Source organism: Populus euphratica, unplaced genomic scaffold (genome assembly GCF_000495115.2).
Source record: "Populus euphratica unplaced genomic scaffold, PopEup_1.0 scaffold16.1, whole genome shotgun sequence".
Lineage (NCBI taxonomy): Eukaryota > Viridiplantae > Streptophyta > Magnoliopsida > Malpighiales > Salicaceae > Populus > Populus euphratica.
The window spans coordinates 982,419-1,003,966 of NW_011499882.1; the positions used below are offsets into that span (position 1 = coordinate 982,419).

The following is a 21,548-nucleotide window of genomic DNA, read 5'->3' on the forward strand; positions in this document are numbered from 1 at the left end:
AAAACTATAAATATACTTTCAAACATGCTTGAAATTGCCATTTTTACTATTAACATCAAGTTTTTAACTAGATTTATTTCAACCAAACTCATATAAAATCCTATTCGTAAAAATTTAAAATATTTTTTAAAATCTAATAAAACACAAACTAACTCTAACGGTAACTCAGGAATAGCTTTTTATATCGCACGTGACTTCCCCTCTCTCCCTGTCGGCTGTCAGGATGATGGCAGATGGAGCTACAGGGAAGGAGGTTTCTCGTTCAGCACATAGCTAAAGGGACGGCTATTGGCGAGATCATTACCATGCTCGAACGGAATTATCACCGACTTATCAAGACTGAGTTGTCTCTTTATCAACTTCAAGTGATCGCTATGGACCTCAATCTCCCCTAATGGAAGCTGTAGATTCAAGGCTTGAACCCCGAGGTCCTCGACAGCCATGACCTCCCCCTTTTTGAGCCTCAAGAAAGGATGCAAAGCTTTTGCATTTGCTCAAGATTTGTGGCTTCAACAACTGAACTCGTCTGCAGTTCCATCAGTATCCTCGTTCCTCAATCGCTCGCCTTTCCATCCATCGCGCAGATCATTCACAAATATAAAACTTGATATCTTCTGTTCAGATAGTGCAGCACCAGGCCCTTCTTATTGGATTTCTATGAATGCAATCTTTGTTGACGAAGCAGCTTCCTCATCAAATAAAGTGAGTATCGAGTATTTTTAGCAGCTTCAAGAATTTCTTCATTAAATCCTAGAGGATAGAAGGGCGTGTAGCGTTCTACAGAGTTTGATGAGTAAAGAGTTTAGATGAAACTGTATAGGAAGTTTTAGGATTCAAAAAAAATGGAGTATCATCATTATATCCTAAGGGATACAAGGATAACAAAGTTGCTGCACCTAAACTTGAAGGATCAAATGTACTTTAACCTCAAAATTCCTACTTATTGCAACGTCTCGTGTAACTCTGTTACTCATTGCACTAGCAAACACCATGAAAGAAGAAACCCACCATATCTATTAACAGAAAACACAATTTACACAAAAATTTGGTTACCCCAGTTTCTTTAGACAAAAAAATAAAATGAAAAAAAAAAGAGGTACAGAAATCTAAACATTGAATTTTGTTACAGATTCTATACCACATTTTGAAATAATCCAATGATCACCAATTGAAGCACAGATGAAAGGACCAGCAAATGCAAAGCATTTGGGAAAAAGGTATACACAAGGAGGTGCATTATAGTTGTTCAACAGAGAGGTATGTAAAGTGATTGGTGGTGTCCATCATCCATCTACCACGGGCACTGGGTAGAGAAATTCTACCTTTCTTTCTTGAGGAGACTTGATGTTCTAAACTCAGCATCATCCTTTACAAAGCTCCACCAAAGATATGTGAGTGGGATGGTAGTGGCATGCCAGAGAGCATGAGCATCCACAAATCCATGGTAAGGCGGGAAGTCGTATATTTCCAACAGGATGGCAAGGCCACCACCAACAAGTGCCACCCACAACTTAAACCGGGATGGGTGGTGAGTTACACCAGCCCAAACTGCCCAAATGAGAAGCTGAGCTACACCCATGGCCACACAAACTTTCCTGTTTAGACCTGCAAAATTATTAAACTATTCAAAACCACTTCCAATTGGCAAGCACAAGCTACCAAGTTAGACAACAACTGTTTCATCATTTAATCTTGGTCCAACTTTTTAACCATCACATACTTCAACATAACATTTCCTGGCACCATTTATTTTCAGGGAAGGAGTTTGTGGTTCCTTGGTCGAGCACCAATTAGCAAAATGTAATGGATGTCCCTTGTCAGCAAATAAATGGCCTGTAGAAGAACATATGTTGCTTTCTAAAGAATGGGGGAAGGGAGGTGTACTCATTTCGTGGAAAGTTCAGCTTGTCTAGGAACAAACAAGTTCCTTGGTCCAGCACCACCAAGTGGGCACAGTTGCAATGTCAAATTGTAGCAAATGAATGCCCCATAGTAGTAAAGTCAAATATGTCATTTTCAAAAGTATGACCGTATTCACATGATAGGTTTCATTAGCTCAATCAGGAATACACAGTTAAAAGCGACTTTTTATTTAGTCTAGATGCTAACATATTGGAATTAGTGACACTCTATAGCATGAGATTTAGCTTCATCGGATGCTAAGATATATGATGGCATGACACAAATGGTTAGACACGCAAGCAAATGAATTTAAAAAAATGGAGATAATGGTTAAGTTGTGGCCAGCAAAAAAATTCAAAATTGAATGCAATTCGAGTACAACAAAAACGATTCAAGATGAGAAAGGCACAGCACAAGGGATGGACCAGAAAAGAACAGCAAATAAAACGTGACAGGACCCTCCTGAGTGGGACCAAGACAAGGCTTCTTTAAATCAAACAAACATAAAGGAATAAGTTTGAACGGTAATGATATCCTGCAGCTCCCCTGTAAGTTTAAAACAAAGGTCTATTATTTTACCTTGTAGAGCAGGAAGATTAGAAGACAAAAAAAATTACCGTAATCCAGGTTGTAGAAGTTCAGATATAAGATATGTGTAGTAACAAATGCAATTATTGGAGCAGAGACCATGACCCTGGCAGCCTCATCTCTCATGCTGAAAGCTCGTAGTATTGCTAGAATAAGGGAAAACCCTAGTAATGCCACAGCAGATGAAAAATCTAGTTTCTCGGTCAACTCAACATCTCTGCAATAAATTAAATTTGAAAATCACCCACCAGACAGGAGGACAAAACAGAAAATCGTAATAAAATATTTCTAAATAGAAAGACACATGTAGATATGACATGGTCACATTACAGCTAAAACCAATGTTTGCTGCCACGAATTAGCAGATTCAACATCTTTTTATTACAATGTAATTGATCAGGCAATATCTTCTACTCTGCTATAGAGCACCCAAAGGGCTTGTATGGTGTGGGATGACAAAACCCTCAAACCATATAAAATCCCAACTTAGCCGAAGATTATCTTCTCCTTTCAAAATTAAGCACGCATTCAAATTGTCAATAGGTAGGTTAGTTTTCCATGATTTCAAGAAGACAGCTTTAGGCCTTTTCCAACGAATTCTCTAACTAGTAATAATATTGCTCACCGACTGTGGAAAACAGCACTCCAGAACCACGAGTTCATCGATAGGATTCCATAGATGTGCCACAAGCCAGTATATTCATAGTAAGTCTTCTTACTTGGTGTCACTTGCAACTTATAGTATACTAGGATGAAAAAGGATACCCAACCATGAAACTGAATGGCAAGATTGAGTGCAGAGAGAGCAACAGAAACAGGTTCCTGGGAACACAAAAAAAGTATCAATTTAAGATGGGTGATTGAAATATGCAGCAAGGATAGATCTTAAAGTTGAACTAGAAGATTACACATGGAAACCTGAAAGCCATAAGCACGGTGAAATGGCCATTTCCCATGATACTTGACAGGCTTGCCACCGAGCTTCTCTCTCTCTTCCTCTCTGGCAAGCATGCAATGGTATTGGCAGTCACTACGACAGTCCCATTGTTTCCACTGCAGATACAGTGGCTCTTGTAGATACCATGGCCCACCCACTGGCTTCCCATCAGACGAGAATTTGCAATGTTGGAAGCATTTTTCCCCTACACATCCAGTTTTCTCACACTGCTCCACACAAACCCTGGTAAATGAGTAACAGACATAATAACAACTATAGTTAACTCCAATTCTAACAAAACCAAATTGAAACAAAAATAGAAAATAGCACAAACATGCACAGGCAGACCATAGCTGGGACTGGGGGAGCTGCAGGGCCATCCAAAATTTTTAAACAGTGATTATGAACAATATGAGGATGACCGGCACCAACTACAGCCTCCAAGGATTATTTCACCTTCCACCAACAAAAACACACAACATATCCTGAATATTGATGCCCTCAAATTAACCAATCCTCTAAGCAAAACTCTAAGTCACCCTGGTTTCCTTTCCTTGTTACTCTCCAAACATCACCGCAAACTGTCGTTCCGAAATCCATGAGAGAAGCTCAAGTTTTAAATTCCAACCACCACAAATTAACATCCTAGTTATAAAATACCTTTACAATACGAAATGACATTCTACTCTAACACTCAACAGCTATTCATCGACGAATCATCGCAACGACACAAAGAGAAGCAAACTTCCAACATGAAGAAAAAAAACCGATTAGAAAAAAAGGCTACAATTTCAATGCCTAATCCATCATTTCAGAATAAAAAAAGCCAACATTTTTTACCTCTCAAATTCACATTCACAGTCAAAACTCAACAGCAGCTACTACTTGTTACTGAATCCATTCAATAAAGCAGCAATTAAAGTCTAATCAACTCTAAAATTACTCAATCAAGATCAAATTGAAATGAAACTGAATCAAAGACAGAAGCTTTTACTTGTAAATCGGATCAGCATCACCATCACTCGAGTAAACCCCATGTGTTAAGAAGACTAGAAGCGAAACAAAAGCCAGAATCCCGCGAAACGACCAACGAGCCATCTGAGTCATTGACAAGACAATAAAAGTCAACCGAAAAGACAAAAAAGATGAGACTTGTTCAGATTTCTACAAAAACAACGGTTGCTGGTTAAGGTTGAGGTTGGAGTGATGAAGGCTTGATTGATGATTGTAAAAGGAGTTCCATGGGAGTGAGGACTGAGTCGTGGTGCGTTATGTGTGAGTTGAGGACCGAGTTTTGGATTCCGGATTAAATAGGGAGAGGGATCACTTTAGGAGCTGAGCATTTCGACGATTTATGAGGTGACACGTGGATTGGTATTTTTGGGTTTTGTTCATACTTTAATTGCCCTTATGTTTTGGGGCTTATTACGGGATTGGATTCGTGGAGTTTTGATGCGGTGCCGTTCAGGGGGGGCGGGGGGTGGAATTTTGTCGGTGATTAGCCATTTGATGGCATTCCTGGCCATAAAATGAAATAATTCGAAATCATTAATTATCGGGTTAATTATTTTTATTAAAATAATATTATTTTATTTTATTTAAAAAAAAAAACTAAAAACTTCTTGGAATTAACATGGTTGATGTCGGATGAAGTTCTATCATGTAAATCAAATCACAAGTTGAATTTGATCATATTAATTAAATTTTATTGAGTCAATATTTTTCAGTTAAATATAAAACCACTCAATATTAAGTCAACTTGTCTCATTCTTAATGGTCAAACTGATCTCTTTTCTTCCATCAAATAAAAAAAGGGAAATATATTAAAAATTATTTATAAACAAATATTTTTTAAAATCTAATTAAATTTAAAAAGATATACTATACTCAGTTTATATCAATGAGTGATCCTTATAACATTCTTGAGCAACCGGTCCTCGTCCAGGGCCAATTGAATACATGGAACAGAGGTGGGTGTTTTTCAAATGGGAGTTGAAGATTTTTCAGGGTCAAGACTAGAAAATATTTTCTAAATTTACTAATTTTTACTCTAAAATTTAAAATTACTTTTTCTAGAAACATAATATTAGTTTTTTTTTTTCCCTGCGTGTGTGCCCTGCCTCCGCCGCTGCCTCCAAGGCACAACCGTAGTAAACAAACTTGGTTGGCTAATATTTTACGGTATCTTGTGTGGCACTACATTCTAAACAAAGAAAAATTGGTTAAATTATGAATTTTTTTATTTAAAATTAATTTTATTTTATATTTTTAATTTATTTTGATATGTTGATATAAAAAATAATTTTTAAAAAAATAAAAAATATATATAATATTATATTTTAAATGATAAATATATTCAAAAATAACTACGACCATATTTTTCAACATTAAAAAAACTGAGAAATAGAAGTGATAACTAGGCATTATGCATGAGCCTGCAATATAGTGATATGAATAGGAAATATGTTTTTTGTTTTTAAATTATTTTTTATCTGAAAAGTAAAAATGTGTTAATATTTTTAAATTATTTATAGTTTAAATGTGTTAATATTAAAAATTTTAAAAAAATATTAATTCGTTAAAAGTCTAATTAGAAAACGCGTTCAATGAAATAATCGTGAATCACATTATCAATCAGACTACCACTGACGCATTTAGGACATCATTAGATTTATAATTATGAAAGCCAGGGGCAAATACGACTTTGTAAGCACGTGACGCTCAGAATGCAATTCGAGACATGAGATCCTCGGTATTGGAGCATGTTGTTGAGCACGATGGAATTGTCTGCCTTCAGTCAGAGTCGAATTCGGGATGTGCTCCCGAGCTAAGTCCCCAGAACAAACATGTCCTCAACTTCTGGGGCTCAGAGATGATAGTGAGTTGAATTTTTATATTCAAACCTTTGACTGAAAGTCACAGTTTCGGAGTTTACTATTTGTTGGTATTTTTACTGATGAGTTTATAGACATAAATACTTTATAAATAATTGTTGGTATTCTTAGAAGAATTTAACATATAACTGTCAAAAAAAACTATATATAATTTGTAAATAATTAAATAGTGATAATAATATTTACAATAATTCTTATAAATCAGCATCTTTAATCCGTCAAAAGCACCAGTTGCCGTAGTCTTTAGTCCCGTGGATGAATCATTAACAAGAGTTGCTGTCTATATTTCGTTGCTTACTTTATACTGTCTTGGAGGAAGCAAAGTGAAGGCTGTAAGCTTCTAGCCTTCTACACATGCATCTGTGATCCAGATTCTCGATTCAGATCCACTGATATGATCTTCAGTCTACTTCTAATATTAGTTTACTTTCTGTCAATTTTTTGAGAAATTGATGCACAATGTTGCCTTTATTTCGTGGGTTGTAATGCAATTGAGGCACTTCTTAATGCACATTGCCTGCTTCATGAGAATATGTTCGTTCCTCCTCCTAATTTTCCAGCACATATATTCACTGTGAGACTACTGCTTGATCAAGTGATTCGGTGTTTTTTAACTGTTGAATGCATTTTTACCTCACATTTGTATGCATCTTCCACTTCCCTGAAACCCATGACTTTTTTTGACTTCATGACTTGACCCGATTCATAAGATATAGGTGACGGAAACGTGTTTAGTTTTTTTTTAGAAGCATAATATTGTATTAAAAGACGTCATAATTAGACAAAAAAGACATAAAACATAGAAAACTGCTTACAGCTCTAGCAGATTTATAAACTGAAAATAACAACAAACCAGAAAATAAAAAAAAAACAACTAATAGCTAATAAAAACAAATAAAAGCCAAAATCAAAATAGCAGTTAAGAGCTAGAATTGCCTCTGGGTATTTTGAAGAATCAACTCCTTTGTAGAACCAAAACAATCTACAGATCAAGAAATTGTCTCTGGGTATTTTGAAGAATCAAGAACATTAGCACGCATCAAAACAGAATCTTGCAACTTTTCATCAAAATCTATAAAAAATTGAACCAACCTGAAAAACAATTCATTTTCTCCGACAGCCGGGTCCAGAGATATATCTTTATTTCTAAGATATTTTTAGAATGAATTTTTATCCTTTTCTTTTAAAACATGAAGTATAGAGAGATATGTCTTTGTTGTCTTTATTTTTTCTGTTCTAGAACAGTAATCAAACCTTATAAAATAATTTGTTTGTGCTGTAACTTCATTTCATTTTGTCATCAAAATGTTCCCAGAGCCAAATGGCAAGATAATGAACTAATAACAAAGAGTACGCAAGCTAATTTGAACAACTAGCACATTCCCTTTTCCTCTATTATCCCTCTGATTTTACTTGTAGCAAACCTCAAGGGAGTTGCTCCTTTGTTTTGCTTTCCATTTATTGCTTGCAGGGTTTGCTCCCTGTTGCATCTGTAGCTTCTTCCATCGATCGGATACAGTTTCACATTAACTTTTGCTGTGAATTTTATTTCACTCCCCCAGTATGTTATGATTTCCCTCTCCTTGTCATCGTCTCTGATGCCATACATTTCTCAGGTTCAACGGCTGGCTCGATACATATGGTTTTTTCCTATTTTCCAACTGAAAATTTGTCATGCAGATGTGCAGCTCTCTTATCATTTACGACCTGATGTGGAAATATTGAATAACTCTAAAATGTGGAACTGTGACCGCTCTAGTGGAAAACTTTTCCATGTCAGTCCCCCAATCGGGTTTGAGAACTATGAGTGGAGTGCTCGAGATAAACATGGAAAGTTCTGAATTAATGGGCGCGGGTCATCTCCATCGTGAATCAAGTAAAGTTCTGGGCACGGAGGCTTACTGAGTGGAGGTCAGAGGCAGGTGTGTCAACGAATACATCAGAGAGGGAGGAAGAAATTAGTGATTAATGATTATTTTCTGATCTTCAGTGTTGAGTGAAAAAGAAAAGTTATGGAATGTTATCCTCTAATCTTTCCTCTTCAGAGAAATGCTATTGAAAGAGCTCTTGCTCAAGAATGCACCGATCCTAAAACCCGACGAGGTAAGCTCTTTGTTTTCTTCTCTATGCATGTCTGTGTACTCTCCAAGCTTTTGTTGGACATGCTTTGACTCATGATCTTTGAGAAGTCGTCGTGTTGTTCCACCGATAACTCTGTTTGTGAGATCAGGTGTTGGAAACTTAAAAAACATCATATTTCAAGTCTGGATAGCAACATCTTGTTCTTCTGTTCAGGCCACTAGTGCACTGGATGCAGTTAGTGGACGTCTAGTCCAGGATGCTTGGACCATCTAATGAAGGACAGGACAACATTGGTAATTGCGCATAGGCTAAGCACAGTTCAGAATCCCCATCAGATTGCACTTTCTTCTGGTGGGAGAATTGCAGAACTAGGGACCCAATTGGAGTTGCTCGATAAGGAGGGTCAATTCTCTTCATTATGTAGCACCCAAAGACTGCCATTTGAGTGACTGAAACTGCTAGATTTTACCGTTAGTTGAACAGAAAACACTAGACAAACAACTAGCTTTCTTGCTAAATTTCCCTCTTGGTTCTTGCAGCACCGGTAGTTTTGGGACCTTGAGTTTCTTCATTTTCTTCAGAAGCACTAATAACCGATGGCTGGAAGTAGCCAAGGAGATTTTCTGGCTTGAAAGTTGAAAACAAGCAAAAGCTTCAATTGATTTTAGTCACTTTTTTTCTATACTCGATGGTGCACATTTGAAAATAAATAATAAGAGAGAGAGTAGAGCAGCACAGACAGATTGCACCTCCTTTTTCCTGTTTGAACCCTAAAAATTTATTTAGAGAAATTCTCTACTGCAGACATACACCTCAAAGTATTTTTTTTCAAGTTATGAGCAATCAGAATGCAATATCATATCCCATCCACTTGTACAAACTTTTTTATGCATTTATTATTGATAGATTCTTTATAATTACAAACTATTGTGCAGGGCTGATACCATATTTTTAATCAATGTCGCAATGTAATGCACCACATTCTATGTAAAGTATGCACCTTTTTTTCTCGACTAATATAGTTATTTCTAGAAAAGATGTAGTTAACATTATCAACCACTTCACAATATCATGTCAGACACTATATCTAATGGTAGCTATCAACATTTCCACTAATCAATTTTCTTGTAACTTCCCATGTAAGCTGATATGATGATGATATATAAATGTCTTAAGCAATTAGTTAAATACGATAAGATTTGTATTTAACAGTTTTATTAATAAATTCTTTGTTAGCTTAAGATATATATTCTGTCGGTAATTAATTTATTAATGAAATTATTGACAAAAATATTCTATTACTAAATCTTTTATCAGTAATCTGTTTTTTATCTCTAAATTCATTGTTAATAAAAAAATTATTATTATTGGCAAATTTATTGATAGAAAGAATATGTAAAAAAAAAGTATCCACAGTATATCCCTAAAAAAAAAACTAAGAGAATAAAAAAATTAAAAAAAAGCGAAAGAATATGTAAAAAAAAAGTATCCACTTTATTTTATCAGTATATCCCTACAAAAAAAACTAAGAGAATAAAAAAACAAAAAAAAAAACATATCCAATCATGGAGGAGAAGAGAAGGGGATGAGAAGAGAAGAGAATAGAAAGAAATAGAAATTGATATTTTTTTACATATAATGAAAAAAAAAGAAAAAGAAAAGGAAGAAAAAAAATAAAAAATGAGTCTATCTCTTATAAAATATATTGTGGCGCGTTAGCGATGGTTTTATGGATGAATAATTAAATATTAATATTTTTTAATTATTTTATCAATAATTCCATTTATAATATTTAAATTAATTTTTTAATTTCATAAAAAAAAATTCAGAAACCGCCAACAATCACTGATAATTTTTCAATCCATCAGTTATTTTATCTATAATATTTAAATGAAAATTTTAAATTAATTGAATTTTTTTAGAAAACCTTCAAATAACACCAATGACTTTTCACTCTATCGGTGATTTTATTCGTTAAAAATAATAATTAACAGTGCAATTAGAAAGTGAATAGTTCTGAAGCTCTCTAAAAAATACCAAAAAAAATTCATTAGTGATTCTCTTTGTAATTGACATGATAAATAGTATTTATAATTTACTAATGAATTTTACCGACAGAATATTCCGTCAATAATTTTGTTGGTAAAAATCACATGTTATTATTTATTTTTGTTTTAATTTTTTCTCATTGTAATTTTTTCAGTATATATCAAGACAGTATTTTTGTTGGTAAAATTCCTCAAAAATATTTCAACAAAAATATTTTATTAATATTTCTATTTATATTTATTGATTTTTTGTACCGACAATTCTTATAATTTTTCTCAATTCTCTCGTATGCTTACCGGCCTAGTTTTAAAGACTTCCTTGTTACTAAATGACTTGTAGTTTTAGGCAAACTTCTAGTCCCCTGTCAAGCTCAACAACCACTAAACCCAAACATAAAACCCATATTAAGCCTACATGTCTAGCCGAGCATTGCAGCTCGTGAAGATCCACAATTATATATTATACTAAACTAATCTTTTGTAAACAATTAAAATGCCTAAAGACATAGCATATTTTGCACAGCTGTAAATGATGCAATCATCGCAATGACTGTTCTTATCACAAGTTCCTACTTCCTAGCCCATTTCGTGCTTCTGTTTGCATTAATCCAAATCTATGTCAATACATAACATTTCGAATGCCATGATAATGCCATGATAATGCCTAGTGTTGAGGATACTGATATTTTTGCTATGCTATTAATGGAGCATACAGTTGAGCCCCTGGTTTATCATATTCTATATTTTTCTGTATAAAAAGATGAACAGCTCATGCTACAGTATTAAGGATTGAATTCCTGACATTATCAAGAAGAACTAGAAAAGGAAATTGCAGCACTGAGTTTGGCCAGGCACTCTGTGCGAAGACCAAGGAAGGTGTTCATGAAGACATCATTGATAGGATCAACAGTAGCGACACCTACCAGTCTGCATTTCCCTTCTTTATCCAATCTTTCACCCTGACCACTTCGTATTGTTCCTGTTGATTCCTCTGATGTTAGTATTGTCTTTACAAGCAGCGGAGGAGCTCTATAAAGAGTCCCTACGGAAAACCAGAACTTGGCCATGAATTCAAGATCAACCTACAAAACATGGAAAAGCAATTGTTAATGGTAAATGGTAGTCTTTCGCTATCAAATTAATGGACTAACAGCTTGATGATATTCTTGGGGTGTACCTTGCCAGAATCCCGGTCAATAGTCCCTTCAAAGAGTTCAGGGACTATGTCAATCTTCAAGAATGGTGGCAATGGCAATCCCAAGAACTTAGTGGTCCCACTTGTCAATGGTGGGATATACAGAGTTTTCATGTCAAATGATACTGAAACTGTATTCAAGTCACTACTGTCTTTGGCCTTGGTACATGTCCCAGTTCCTGTCCCGCCTTGAGCATTATATTCAAAGTCTGGATATCTTGAGATTCCAAGCTTGCAACCTCCTAGAGTTTCGAAGTTGACAGTGTAAACACCAGGTTTTGGCAGGGTGGTGGAGGAAATGGATTCTGGTTGGTCTGGACCGTAAGAAGAGCAGGCAATGGCTTTGATTCTGTGACTTGGTTTCCTTGTGGAGAACTTGAATAGAAATGGAGGGCTTGGGGTGTTTATCTTACAACCCATTTGCTGGAAAGTTTGATTTAGAGATGCATGAACTGAGAAGGAGGAGATACAGACTGGGAATTATGCTTTGGCACCTGAGCAATGGTAAGGTAATACATGTGGAGTAACCAAAAGCACACAAGAGTTTCCATGGTTTCATGGAGTACCAAAATATGTGGTTGTTTGTGTTCCGAAGTTCGGACCTTATCTTCTGGCTTTGGCCTCCTAGGGCAAGAAGAAAATGAACCTTGTGGCTCTAAAAAAAAGTTACATTTTTTTTCATATGTGGAAATCAAAATGCTCGGCTAAGCATTCTTTGTAGCCTTGTAGATTCATTCATGTTTCACATCTATCCCTATAGTTTAAAATTTCTCGATATTACCCTTCTAGTTTCCAAAAGGTTGCCTCAGTGTGTTTGGGTTTACAGTACGATTTACAGTTGCGGTTTGAATATAAATTGAAAAAAAAAAAACCTACAAATTATAATTTTTTTGTAACCAAGTTTTCAAAAGATAGTTTTTAACTTGTATAAACTTTATGGTATGTTTTAATTAATCAAACACTTTTAAAATTATAATTAAGATAGAATATAGTTTCAACCATACCTTATCACATTACTAAACCAAAAGTAGCCTATTATTTAATCTTAATTCTGTGTTTCTTTAGGTTTAAATGTTTTTTTTAGATATTATAACATAAAAGCCCTTCTTAAAGGAAAAAATAGCATAAATGCAAGGATAATAATAATAATAATAATATAAAATATTAAAGATGTGGGTTATTCATTGTACAATTTATTTTTTATTTTTTTATATTTTACAATGGACTGGCTATTTATTTTTGTTTACAATGAACTTGCTATTTATTTATTTTTTAAAATTTATTCCTCAAACATTGTTTTGCTTGATTTCATATTTTCTAGGTCAAATTAAAGGATAATAAAATCAAATGGGTTGAATAAGGATAATATTAAAAGATGAAGGGTCAAGATAGTAAAGGCACCACAAATGGGTGATGATTTCAAATTTCTCATAAAAAGTTAACTTTACTCCTCAAACTTTACATATATTCTTATTCAACCCCTCAATATTTTTTTATTTTAATTTTGATATAAAAATTTATTTTTTTATGTATTTTAGTCCTCGATTCAATAAAGGAGAGAGAAATCATTGAATTCTAGTGGTAAAAAGAAAAAATAGCTTTGACACTGATATCGGCCACTAAAATGGTTGATCTTGGTTTTAACAAGTTTCATTTTATGAGAAAAGTTCTATTTAGATTTTATTTCACCTTGAAATTGCTTTAAAAACCAGATCTAACCTCGTGATCTTTTAGTTCTAGGTTGATTTTAGATTTTTATGTATTTTTTGTAAGGTCATTTATAGGTTTGGCAAGATGTTTAGGCTCTTTTCCTAGGTGTTTTTGAATTAAAAAATAGGTTGAAAATAGATTTTTAGATCAAAACAATATAAACCATGTTTTTCCGATCATTATGATAGCAGAAATTTAGGAAAAATTAGATGACATGTTATTTAGAAATGGTTTTCAAAAAAATTAGGTCAAACGACATATTGCTCACCCTAGTTGCCATTTTAAAAATATAGAGCCTAGCAACAACTGACCTCTTTTCTTATCTTGATTTTTTATATATAATTTTTTTAAAAAAAAATCATACTTTTTTATATGTGTTTTTTAAAATAATGTTATAGTTTATATTTAAATTAATACTCATTCTCTTAGGTTTCTTATTGTTTATATCTAGCTTTTTTTAAAATAATGATTGTTTTTTTAATCATTTTATATGTGTTTAATTTTTGAAGAGATTATTCTAATTTATTTATTATTTTTTATATAATTGAAATTTATTTTTAAAAATAAAAAAATTTGGATAGTATTTCTAATAAGTGCAACCTTGCAAGATATTTTTTTATTTTGATTTTATTCAATCAAATTTATACATGTGTCTATTTCTACTATCATTTGATTAAAAAAATCATATTAATAAATAGAGTTATACAGTCGGGTATATGATTTGTATTGTAATATCAAATATCTTAATCTATATTTATTTCTTGATTTTTTTAAATATATATTTAATTATCATTAATGACTTGTTTTTTTGTATATTGTCATAAATGATTTTTGATTTATTTAATTAGATACGTATATAATTTTTTTTATTCCCACTTAATATTTTTTATGTAAGGAAACATGTTGAAAATGCTTTTATATTCAATTTATTTTCTTGAAAAAAAAATTGACATGATACAAGGTATGGTTAAAATAACTAATAATAATACATAAAAAGGAGCTTTTTTTTTTTAGATTAACGTGGGTGTCTGGGCCAGTTTGCGCGCACTACGACTAATCCCACGAGCCCTGAAATTAACGACCATGTAAGCCTCCAGTGGCCATCATATGAGCAACCAAGGACTCGAACCTGAGACCACAGAGAAAGCAAATCCCTTAATCTCAAGTCTTTACCACTTGGTCACCACCTAGATGGTTATAAGAAACCCCTTAATCTCAAGTCTTTACCACTTATCCACCACCTAGATGGTTATAAAAAGGAGCTTTTTGAAAACTATAATAGTAACATTAGGGAATTTTTAAAATATATGGGTAAAAGTGGAACATTGATGATGTGTAAGGGTAAAATATAGTTAACCCAAAATATTTTTTTTCCTCAGTTTCTTGTATTGTTATTAAAAACCCGCTAGTGGATCAATTAAATAACCTATCAACTTAACTCCTAATTTGAGTTAGTTTTAAAAAACCATAAAATAAAAGTTAATTTAGTTAATTTAATAAGCTAACTCATAACTTGTGATCGGATCCCTTGATCGGGTCATGGACGTGTCCCATTTAATAACTTTGGTTTCCTTACAAGGATGACATGTATTTTACATATGACTGATGTCACCTTAGAATAATGACAGGAGGGGAATGCAGCCAATCAACATTTCTAAAATTTGCATGCTCGTGGGTGACCACATGGGTTTTTGGCATTTAGCTATTGGTTGAACATGAAGTCATGATTGGAAGCTTTGTTAGCTATCACCTCTTGAAAGCTCAATTTCCTACCCTCTTTGTCACTTGCAAAGGTACCCTCTTTCCTATCTCCTGAGCTCTTACAAATTGGGTCCTGAACAGTGAGAATCCTGAGGGCAGACATTAATCTTTAAGTACTGTTTTTTTGTCTCTTAAAATGGGGATAACCGAACATTGATACATGATTGTGCTGGATGACCTGCTTCTTCAATCCATCGGAGATGTAATCATGCCATCTCTTTAGTTCATAGCCCAGGATAGGGAGCATCAAGAGGCATTTATTGCCTGCTCTCCAATTTGGAAGGGGTCCTTGTCAGGCTACTTGAGGGTTTTAATGTTTTATTGCGACCATGACAGAGCAAAAGGAAATGGAAACCTGACAATTATAGAATACAAGTCTCTAATTTTTTTTATCGAGAAAACTCTAGCTTTTTTATTTTATAAATTCAGGTGAATAAAAAAAATTCTAGTTATTTTAAGTTTTTATAAAAAATATATATTCTAATTTGAACTTGAGATCTGCTCAAAAAATTTCAACCTGTTTATTATCACACCACACCGCAACTCTTAGAGACTTGAGTCTCTATTCCTGTTGAACCCCACCACTGGCCATTTCCACAAAAATTGGAGTGCAAGCAAAGCTAAGAATCTGGCCACCAGCTGTTGAATAATTACAGAGAATATGTGGATGCATCGTGTTTCTAATTTATTCATTTTGATTGATATGATAACACAGCACTTTGTAAATTGAAGGGGAGTTCCAGTTGATGACAGACAATGAAGAATCAAAATCAGAAGATGAGGAAATGAAGATCAGTAAGTAGCCGCAGTCGGTATCCTGATCAAGACATCATTATTATTTGATTTCCAGATGCTTACATTCAAAAGACACTCAGAAAATATAATATGAAACCTGGAAAACCTCATGGCATGAAAATCCAACTTTTATACACACGGGCAAGGACCATCAATCAGAACATTTACTCAACATGTAGTGAACAAACCGAGGACTAACTCGTCAGAAAGACATCACTCATCGTTCACGAAATCTAGGCTAAAACCGTGTCTAAGCACACAGGGACAATATGATAATTATTATTATACACACATTAGCTATTAGACTATCATGTGAGCACAACACTTCCTGCATCTCCAATCCTATTCATTTCCAATTCCTCTCTTTCAACAGACAAGAGAGGACCTTAGGGATGGAGCAGTTGGAAGATGGGTGCAGGATGCCCAGCGGATGACTGATTCAGTCACCATGAGATCAAGTTGCTCACACTCACCAAGACCAATAGTCCGGTTCCTCTTATCGTGTATCCCCAATGCCCTGGACCCAAGTTCTGCTCCTGCTCTCTTAACTTCAACTGGTCTGTTTTCCGTTTCTCTAGCTTCACTTCCACAGCATAGAGAAGGCTCAGGCAACAGAAGCATCTGCCCCAAGCTCATCTCTGAAAGTTGATTACCTCCACAAAATGAATCTATCTGAGAAATGTTACTAGATAATTCTAATGTGGAACTCCCTAGCTCAATTACAGGACCAGCACTGGAGAACGCAAAGCTCGGCATTGAGGATACAGGGGGCATGAATTCCAAGGCATTTGAATCATCACCGTTGTGAAAAGAAAATCCTCCAGGTGCAAATATAGGTGTTGATGGCTCCGCTAGGAAAGAAGAAAATGACGATCTGCATTTAAAAGTAGAAGAATGAACATCATGAAAGATGGGCGATCCAGTGCCAAAGCTGACATCCTGATCCCTGGACATCAATGTGGAGAATGAGCCACCACCTAAACTCCATTCCTGACAACTTTGCTTTTCATGTTGACTAGGTTCTTCAGGATATGGTCCATCATACTTCATCCAGGAATTATCTACAGAAAGAAAGACTTAAAGACTAAATACTTGAAGAAAGCATCACATAAAAAAAACAAAAGGGAGAGCAGTCTTTTGTAGCAGGCAAGATCAGACACAACCATGCTGAACAGCTAATGAGAAAGTGAAAGGGGGCGTTTCTTGACCATATGGCCCCTGCCAATACCAGTCAACTGGACAGCTTATATGTTGTGATTCATATTAAGCCAGCTAAAGCAAAACCCATCCACAATGATATGATCACTTGTAATTTTTCTAAAACAACCCAAAATATAAACAGTGGAATGACATAGTTCATAAACAGCAAAAACTATCCATCAGAGGAGAAAACGAGAAAGGACATACATTCAACAATTCATAGGACCATCTAACAAATGATCTGTAGAATACAGAATACACTCGGTTGTAAATGACCTGTCGGCTTAAAAGAATTAGGGAGTGGAGCCTGCCTTGGCTTTTGAAATCTCAGCCAAATTCCATTCTCTTGTGATCAAGATTTCTATACATAATTTAGTACGTACAATGAATAAGACTTTAGATTCTTCTAACTGGAAGTGATACTTTTCAAGAAATTCATGTAGTTCTAGAAACGAACAAATAATGTATAACCATCTACAGGAATCATCTACAATCCCAACACCTAATCAGATCATAGAACAGGTTGATTGGATGAAACTATAAAAGAAACTAAGGAACACATATCCACAAAGTAAAATTTGAAACTGAACCCACCTAAAACCTGCTGCGCAGTAAACCTTTCTGAGGGATCTGTGCAAAGCATACCCCTGACCAACTCCTTCGCAGATTGAGTTATGTGATCCCAAGGATTTGAAGGAAACCTCAAATCAGCCGCCCTCACAGCATCAAATATCCTTGACTTGGTCTTACCCCAAAATGGTGGCATCCCGCTAAGAAGAATATAGAGAATCACCCCTGCACTCCAAACATCAGCAGCCTGGTTATAGCCTCCTGCCAAGACCTCAGGAGCTATATAAAATGGGCTCCCGACAATCCCACGCAAACTCTGACCTGTTTGAGCAGATCCAAATATTTATTATTCTGTTAGAAAACTCAAGCTTTCCAAGAGAAAATAGGCAATATGACAAATAAATGGTGAACAAAAGAAAAAAGATATGAAATGAGAAAATATACCAGGCTTGACATAGGTTGCAAGGCCAAAATCTGCCAATTTTATAGGTGATGATGAGGATTTTGAAGCTAAAAGGATATTCTCTGGCTTCAAATCCCTGTGAACCACTCCATTTTCATGACAATATTGAACCACTTGCATAAGATGCTTGAAGAGATCCCTAGCCTCAGCCTCGGAGAAACGGCCATGTTTTTCTAACTGTTGAAAAAGCTCCCCTCCAGCACAAAGTTCCATTACCAAGTGAACATAATCCTCATCCTCATAAACTGCCTTGAGATCCACAACATTAGCATGCCCAGATAACCTGGTCATTATTTCAATCTCCAGCTTGACACTCCTTGCATCATCAGATGTCACCAGCCTATCCTTAGAAATCGATTTGCAAGCCAGTACCTCTCCAGTCAACTTGTCAGTGCACACTCTAATTACACCAAACTGACCCCAACCTAATTGTTCTCCAAGAACATACCTATCTTTCATATTAGAGGTCTGGTCTGTGTCCAAAATGCTTTCAATCAAGCTTGAAACTCTATAACAATTGCAGGGTTGCTTCAAGGGTTCATGGCTGCTGTTGCTCTTGCCAACAGCCATTCCAAGTTCTATCTCCCCCCACCAGACCCCAAAATACCAGTCAGAATCCCAGCATACAATTCAATCAACTTCAAAACCACCAAACCCCTTTTTTTTCGCAAGAGCTGTTTAAGTCAAAAGCCTTGATGTTTTCCTCTCAAGTTACAAAAACCAGAATATAGGTCAAAATCCTAACAGAACAATTCTTATGACCGCTTCTTGAAAGGTGACAGTGACCCTTACCGTGACTGATACGATGCTGAGTATGGTCTTAACATTACTAGAAATCCCAAACAAAATCCTCAATAAAGGCAAAACCTTGACATCTCACCTAGTAACTTCTTCCAATCTCACCTTGATCAACTAGATCTGGAACAACATAAAAAATAACAAAATTCAGACCCCAAGATACCAACTTTTTCCACAAATACATTAAGGAAAAAAGCACCCCACTCAAGTAAACCCTCTCATTTATCACACATTCCATTCAAACACTAAAAAAGTCCCAACCTTTAGTGCAGTATGTTAAAATCCTAGAGTAACCCATCAGCTATACCCCCAAAAACACACAAAAAAGATCAAAATTTAAAACCAACCCATTGTTTTATACCTCAAAGCAAGACACCCCGAAATCAGATCCTAAAAAAATCCCATAACCAGCTACACATACTCGTCTTAAAAAATATAAAGAGAGGTGGGGTTCGTGGTTAGAGAGAGATTGAGACAGTTGGAGCAGGGGGGGTCTTTGAGCTCTTCAAGACAAGATAGAGCGCCTCTTTCTCTCTGTCTCCCTATCTCAATCTGCTGTTCGCTTTTATTTGGATCATCTTTATTTTATTTTATTTTAAAGATATTTTTATAAAAATTTAATATTTTTATTTTTATTTAAATTAATTTTTTTAAAAATATATTTTGATTTTATGTTATAAAAATGAATTTTAAAAAATATAAAAAAATATTTTTTAATGTATTTTTTAAAATAAATGTTTTAAAAGGTATCAAACAAATTCTCAAGAGTAATTTATTTTTTAAAATTTTAAAACATACATATTAAAATAAAAAGAAAAATTTTTAAAATCTATATTTTATATCACTGTAATGAAATAATTTAAAAATATTAAAAAAAATAAACTTTTAAAAAACTGTTTTTGAATAACGAAAACATGGCTCTTATATTTTGTCTAATGGATTCCTCGGCCTTGAAGATTTTGTTAAACCATGACAGCTGGCCATCAATTGCTGTACGATATTTCTTTTTGGAAACAGAAGCCAGTCCACATCATAGCACTTTTGTCCACTGAATAACTTTCGTCATCAATGCCACTTTTTTTTTTAGCACAAAAAAAATAAAATAAAAAATATAGTTAGTAAGTTGTTAGGTAAGATTACATTTTTTTTCAAAAGGAAACAATTCAATAAATTACGCGGTTTAGTTAGAAAGCAGCTGGGTTTTATTGGATGTTAGATATTTTTATTTTGTATAAAAAAATTATATATAAAAATATTTAATTTTAAAAGATAAAATATTTATATAGTTATATTTATTAAATTTATTTTTTACTTAATCAAATAATAATAAAAACAGAGATATATATTAAATTAATCAAATAAAATAAAATAGAAAAAAATCATGTAATACTAAATATATTAGAAATATCATATGAGAATAAAATTTTTATTTTAAAAAATAAATTTCATTAATATAAAAGATAAAAAATTATAAATAAATAAAAAACTCTTCAAATTTAAAAACATAATTAAAAAAATATCTCTCATTTAAAAGAAAATCTCCAAAAAACAAGAAGGAATACTAATCATTAATTTAAAAAAACATAAAAAAATAATCATTAATTTTAAAAAATACCAAAAAAAAGAGCGAAAGTCAGGCTCCTTGGGCCTCATGGGCTCGCGTGATCAGGTTTTAATTATTATTTTGTAACATATTGTCTGTTCTAATTTTTTAAAAAAAAATAAACAACGTGTTTTTAGATTTTGTTAACTCTGGTGGCTAGAAAATCAAGATTTAATTTTTTTTACCCAGAAACTTATTTTCTAACCTATTTTTTTACTTAGAACATCTATAAAATACTGTAAAAGCTGTGATAAATTTATTTATAGCTTTAAAACCCCAAAAATTAAAATCAACTTGAGTTTTTTTTTTCACAGTTTTTGAAGGGAAAACACACTTAATATGAATCTTCAAATGAAACTATTTAACACAAATATCATTTGTTTTTGTGGCATAAATTTATGTTAATAATAATTTTCTATTTTTATTGTCGGAATCTGATAATTTCTTTCAACTATGAACTAAAAATAAATATAAATAAATTTTTATATTTAAATTAAATTAAAAAAATATTGAGTTGCTGAAATTATCAAAATTACTTGATTTTTAAAAATTAAACTATATTTTTTATGAAACTTATAGGATTTATGTTTGATTTTTTTTATTTTAATTACTTTTTAAAAGAATTTATATTTTTATAAAAAATTAAAATTAATTGGTTATCAATGAGAACTAAATCACTAAAAAAAATTAAAAAAACAGATGAAAAAAGAAATTTACACAACTCACCACAATAATGTATGAGAAAATAACAAGTAGAACTTTATGTAATAAAAAACCCACTGTAATACTTAATTTTAAAATAATACTCAATTCTTGATAGTATCGAGCTTAAATAACCTATTCATCTCGAGCAACTCAATTCATATTTTCTTTTGGTAATAGGTATCCATACTTTCTTTTGACTCCACGGAGATTATATAAAATAGGATTCCTAAAGATTCTCAATGGGCATGAACTGGAACTGTTAAGGATTTGATAAGTTCGAAATTAATTTCTTCATAG

At 33.6% G+C, this 21,548-nt stretch overlaps 3 protein-coding genes across 5 annotated transcripts; all 3 read right to left on the reverse strand.

Moving 5' to 3' along the window:
• Positions 1–993: 993 nt before the first annotated feature.
• On the reverse strand, positions 994–4,791 carry LOC105129608 (post-GPI attachment to proteins factor 3-like). Of its 2 annotated transcripts, none has more exons than XM_011031735.1 (5): positions 4,422–4,791; positions 3,409–3,670; positions 3,116–3,312; positions 2,520–2,707; positions 994–1,605 (listed from the first exon to the last, which is right to left on the reverse strand). In XM_011031735.1, exons 1-5 carry the CDS (start codon positions 4,532–4,534, stop codon positions 1,319–1,321), a joined length of 1,047 nt encoding a protein of 348 aa, XP_011030037.1. In that variant the 5' UTR covers positions 4,535–4,791; the 3' UTR covers positions 994–1,318. The 2 variants fall into 2 exon arrangements, with proteins under 2 accessions (XP_011030037.1, XP_011030038.1); XM_011031736.1 differs by having other exon boundaries at positions 3,399–3,670; positions 4,422–4,789.
• Positions 4,792–11,035: 6,244 nt separating this feature from the next.
• On the reverse strand, positions 11,036–12,249 carry LOC105129610 (ATP-dependent Clp protease ATP-binding subunit). The gene is made up of 2 exons (XM_011031737.1): positions 11,629–12,249; positions 11,036–11,533 (listed from the first exon to the last, which is right to left on the reverse strand). The coding sequence occupies exons 1-2, from the start codon at positions 12,064–12,066 to the stop codon at positions 11,258–11,260; spliced, it is 714 nt and encodes a 237-aa protein (XP_011030039.1). The 5' UTR covers positions 12,067–12,249; the 3' UTR covers positions 11,036–11,257.
• A 3,668-nt stretch (positions 12,250–15,917) lies between these two features.
• Positions 15,918–19,499, reverse strand: LOC105129611 (calcium-dependent protein kinase 26-like). 2 transcript variants are annotated; one of them, XM_011031739.1, is made up of 4 exons: positions 19,305–19,499; positions 18,127–19,063; positions 17,707–18,003; positions 15,918–16,973 (listed from the first exon to the last, which is right to left on the reverse strand). In XM_011031739.1, the coding sequence occupies exons 2-4, from the start codon at positions 18,713–18,715 to the stop codon at positions 16,279–16,281; spliced, it is 1,581 nt and encodes a 526-aa protein (XP_011030041.1). In that variant the 5' UTR covers positions 18,716–19,063; positions 19,305–19,499; the 3' UTR covers positions 15,918–16,278. The 2 variants fall into 2 exon arrangements, with proteins under 2 accessions (XP_011030041.1, XP_011030040.1); XM_011031738.1 differs by having other exon boundaries at positions 18,127–19,499.
• Positions 19,500–21,548: the final 2,049 nt, after the last annotated feature.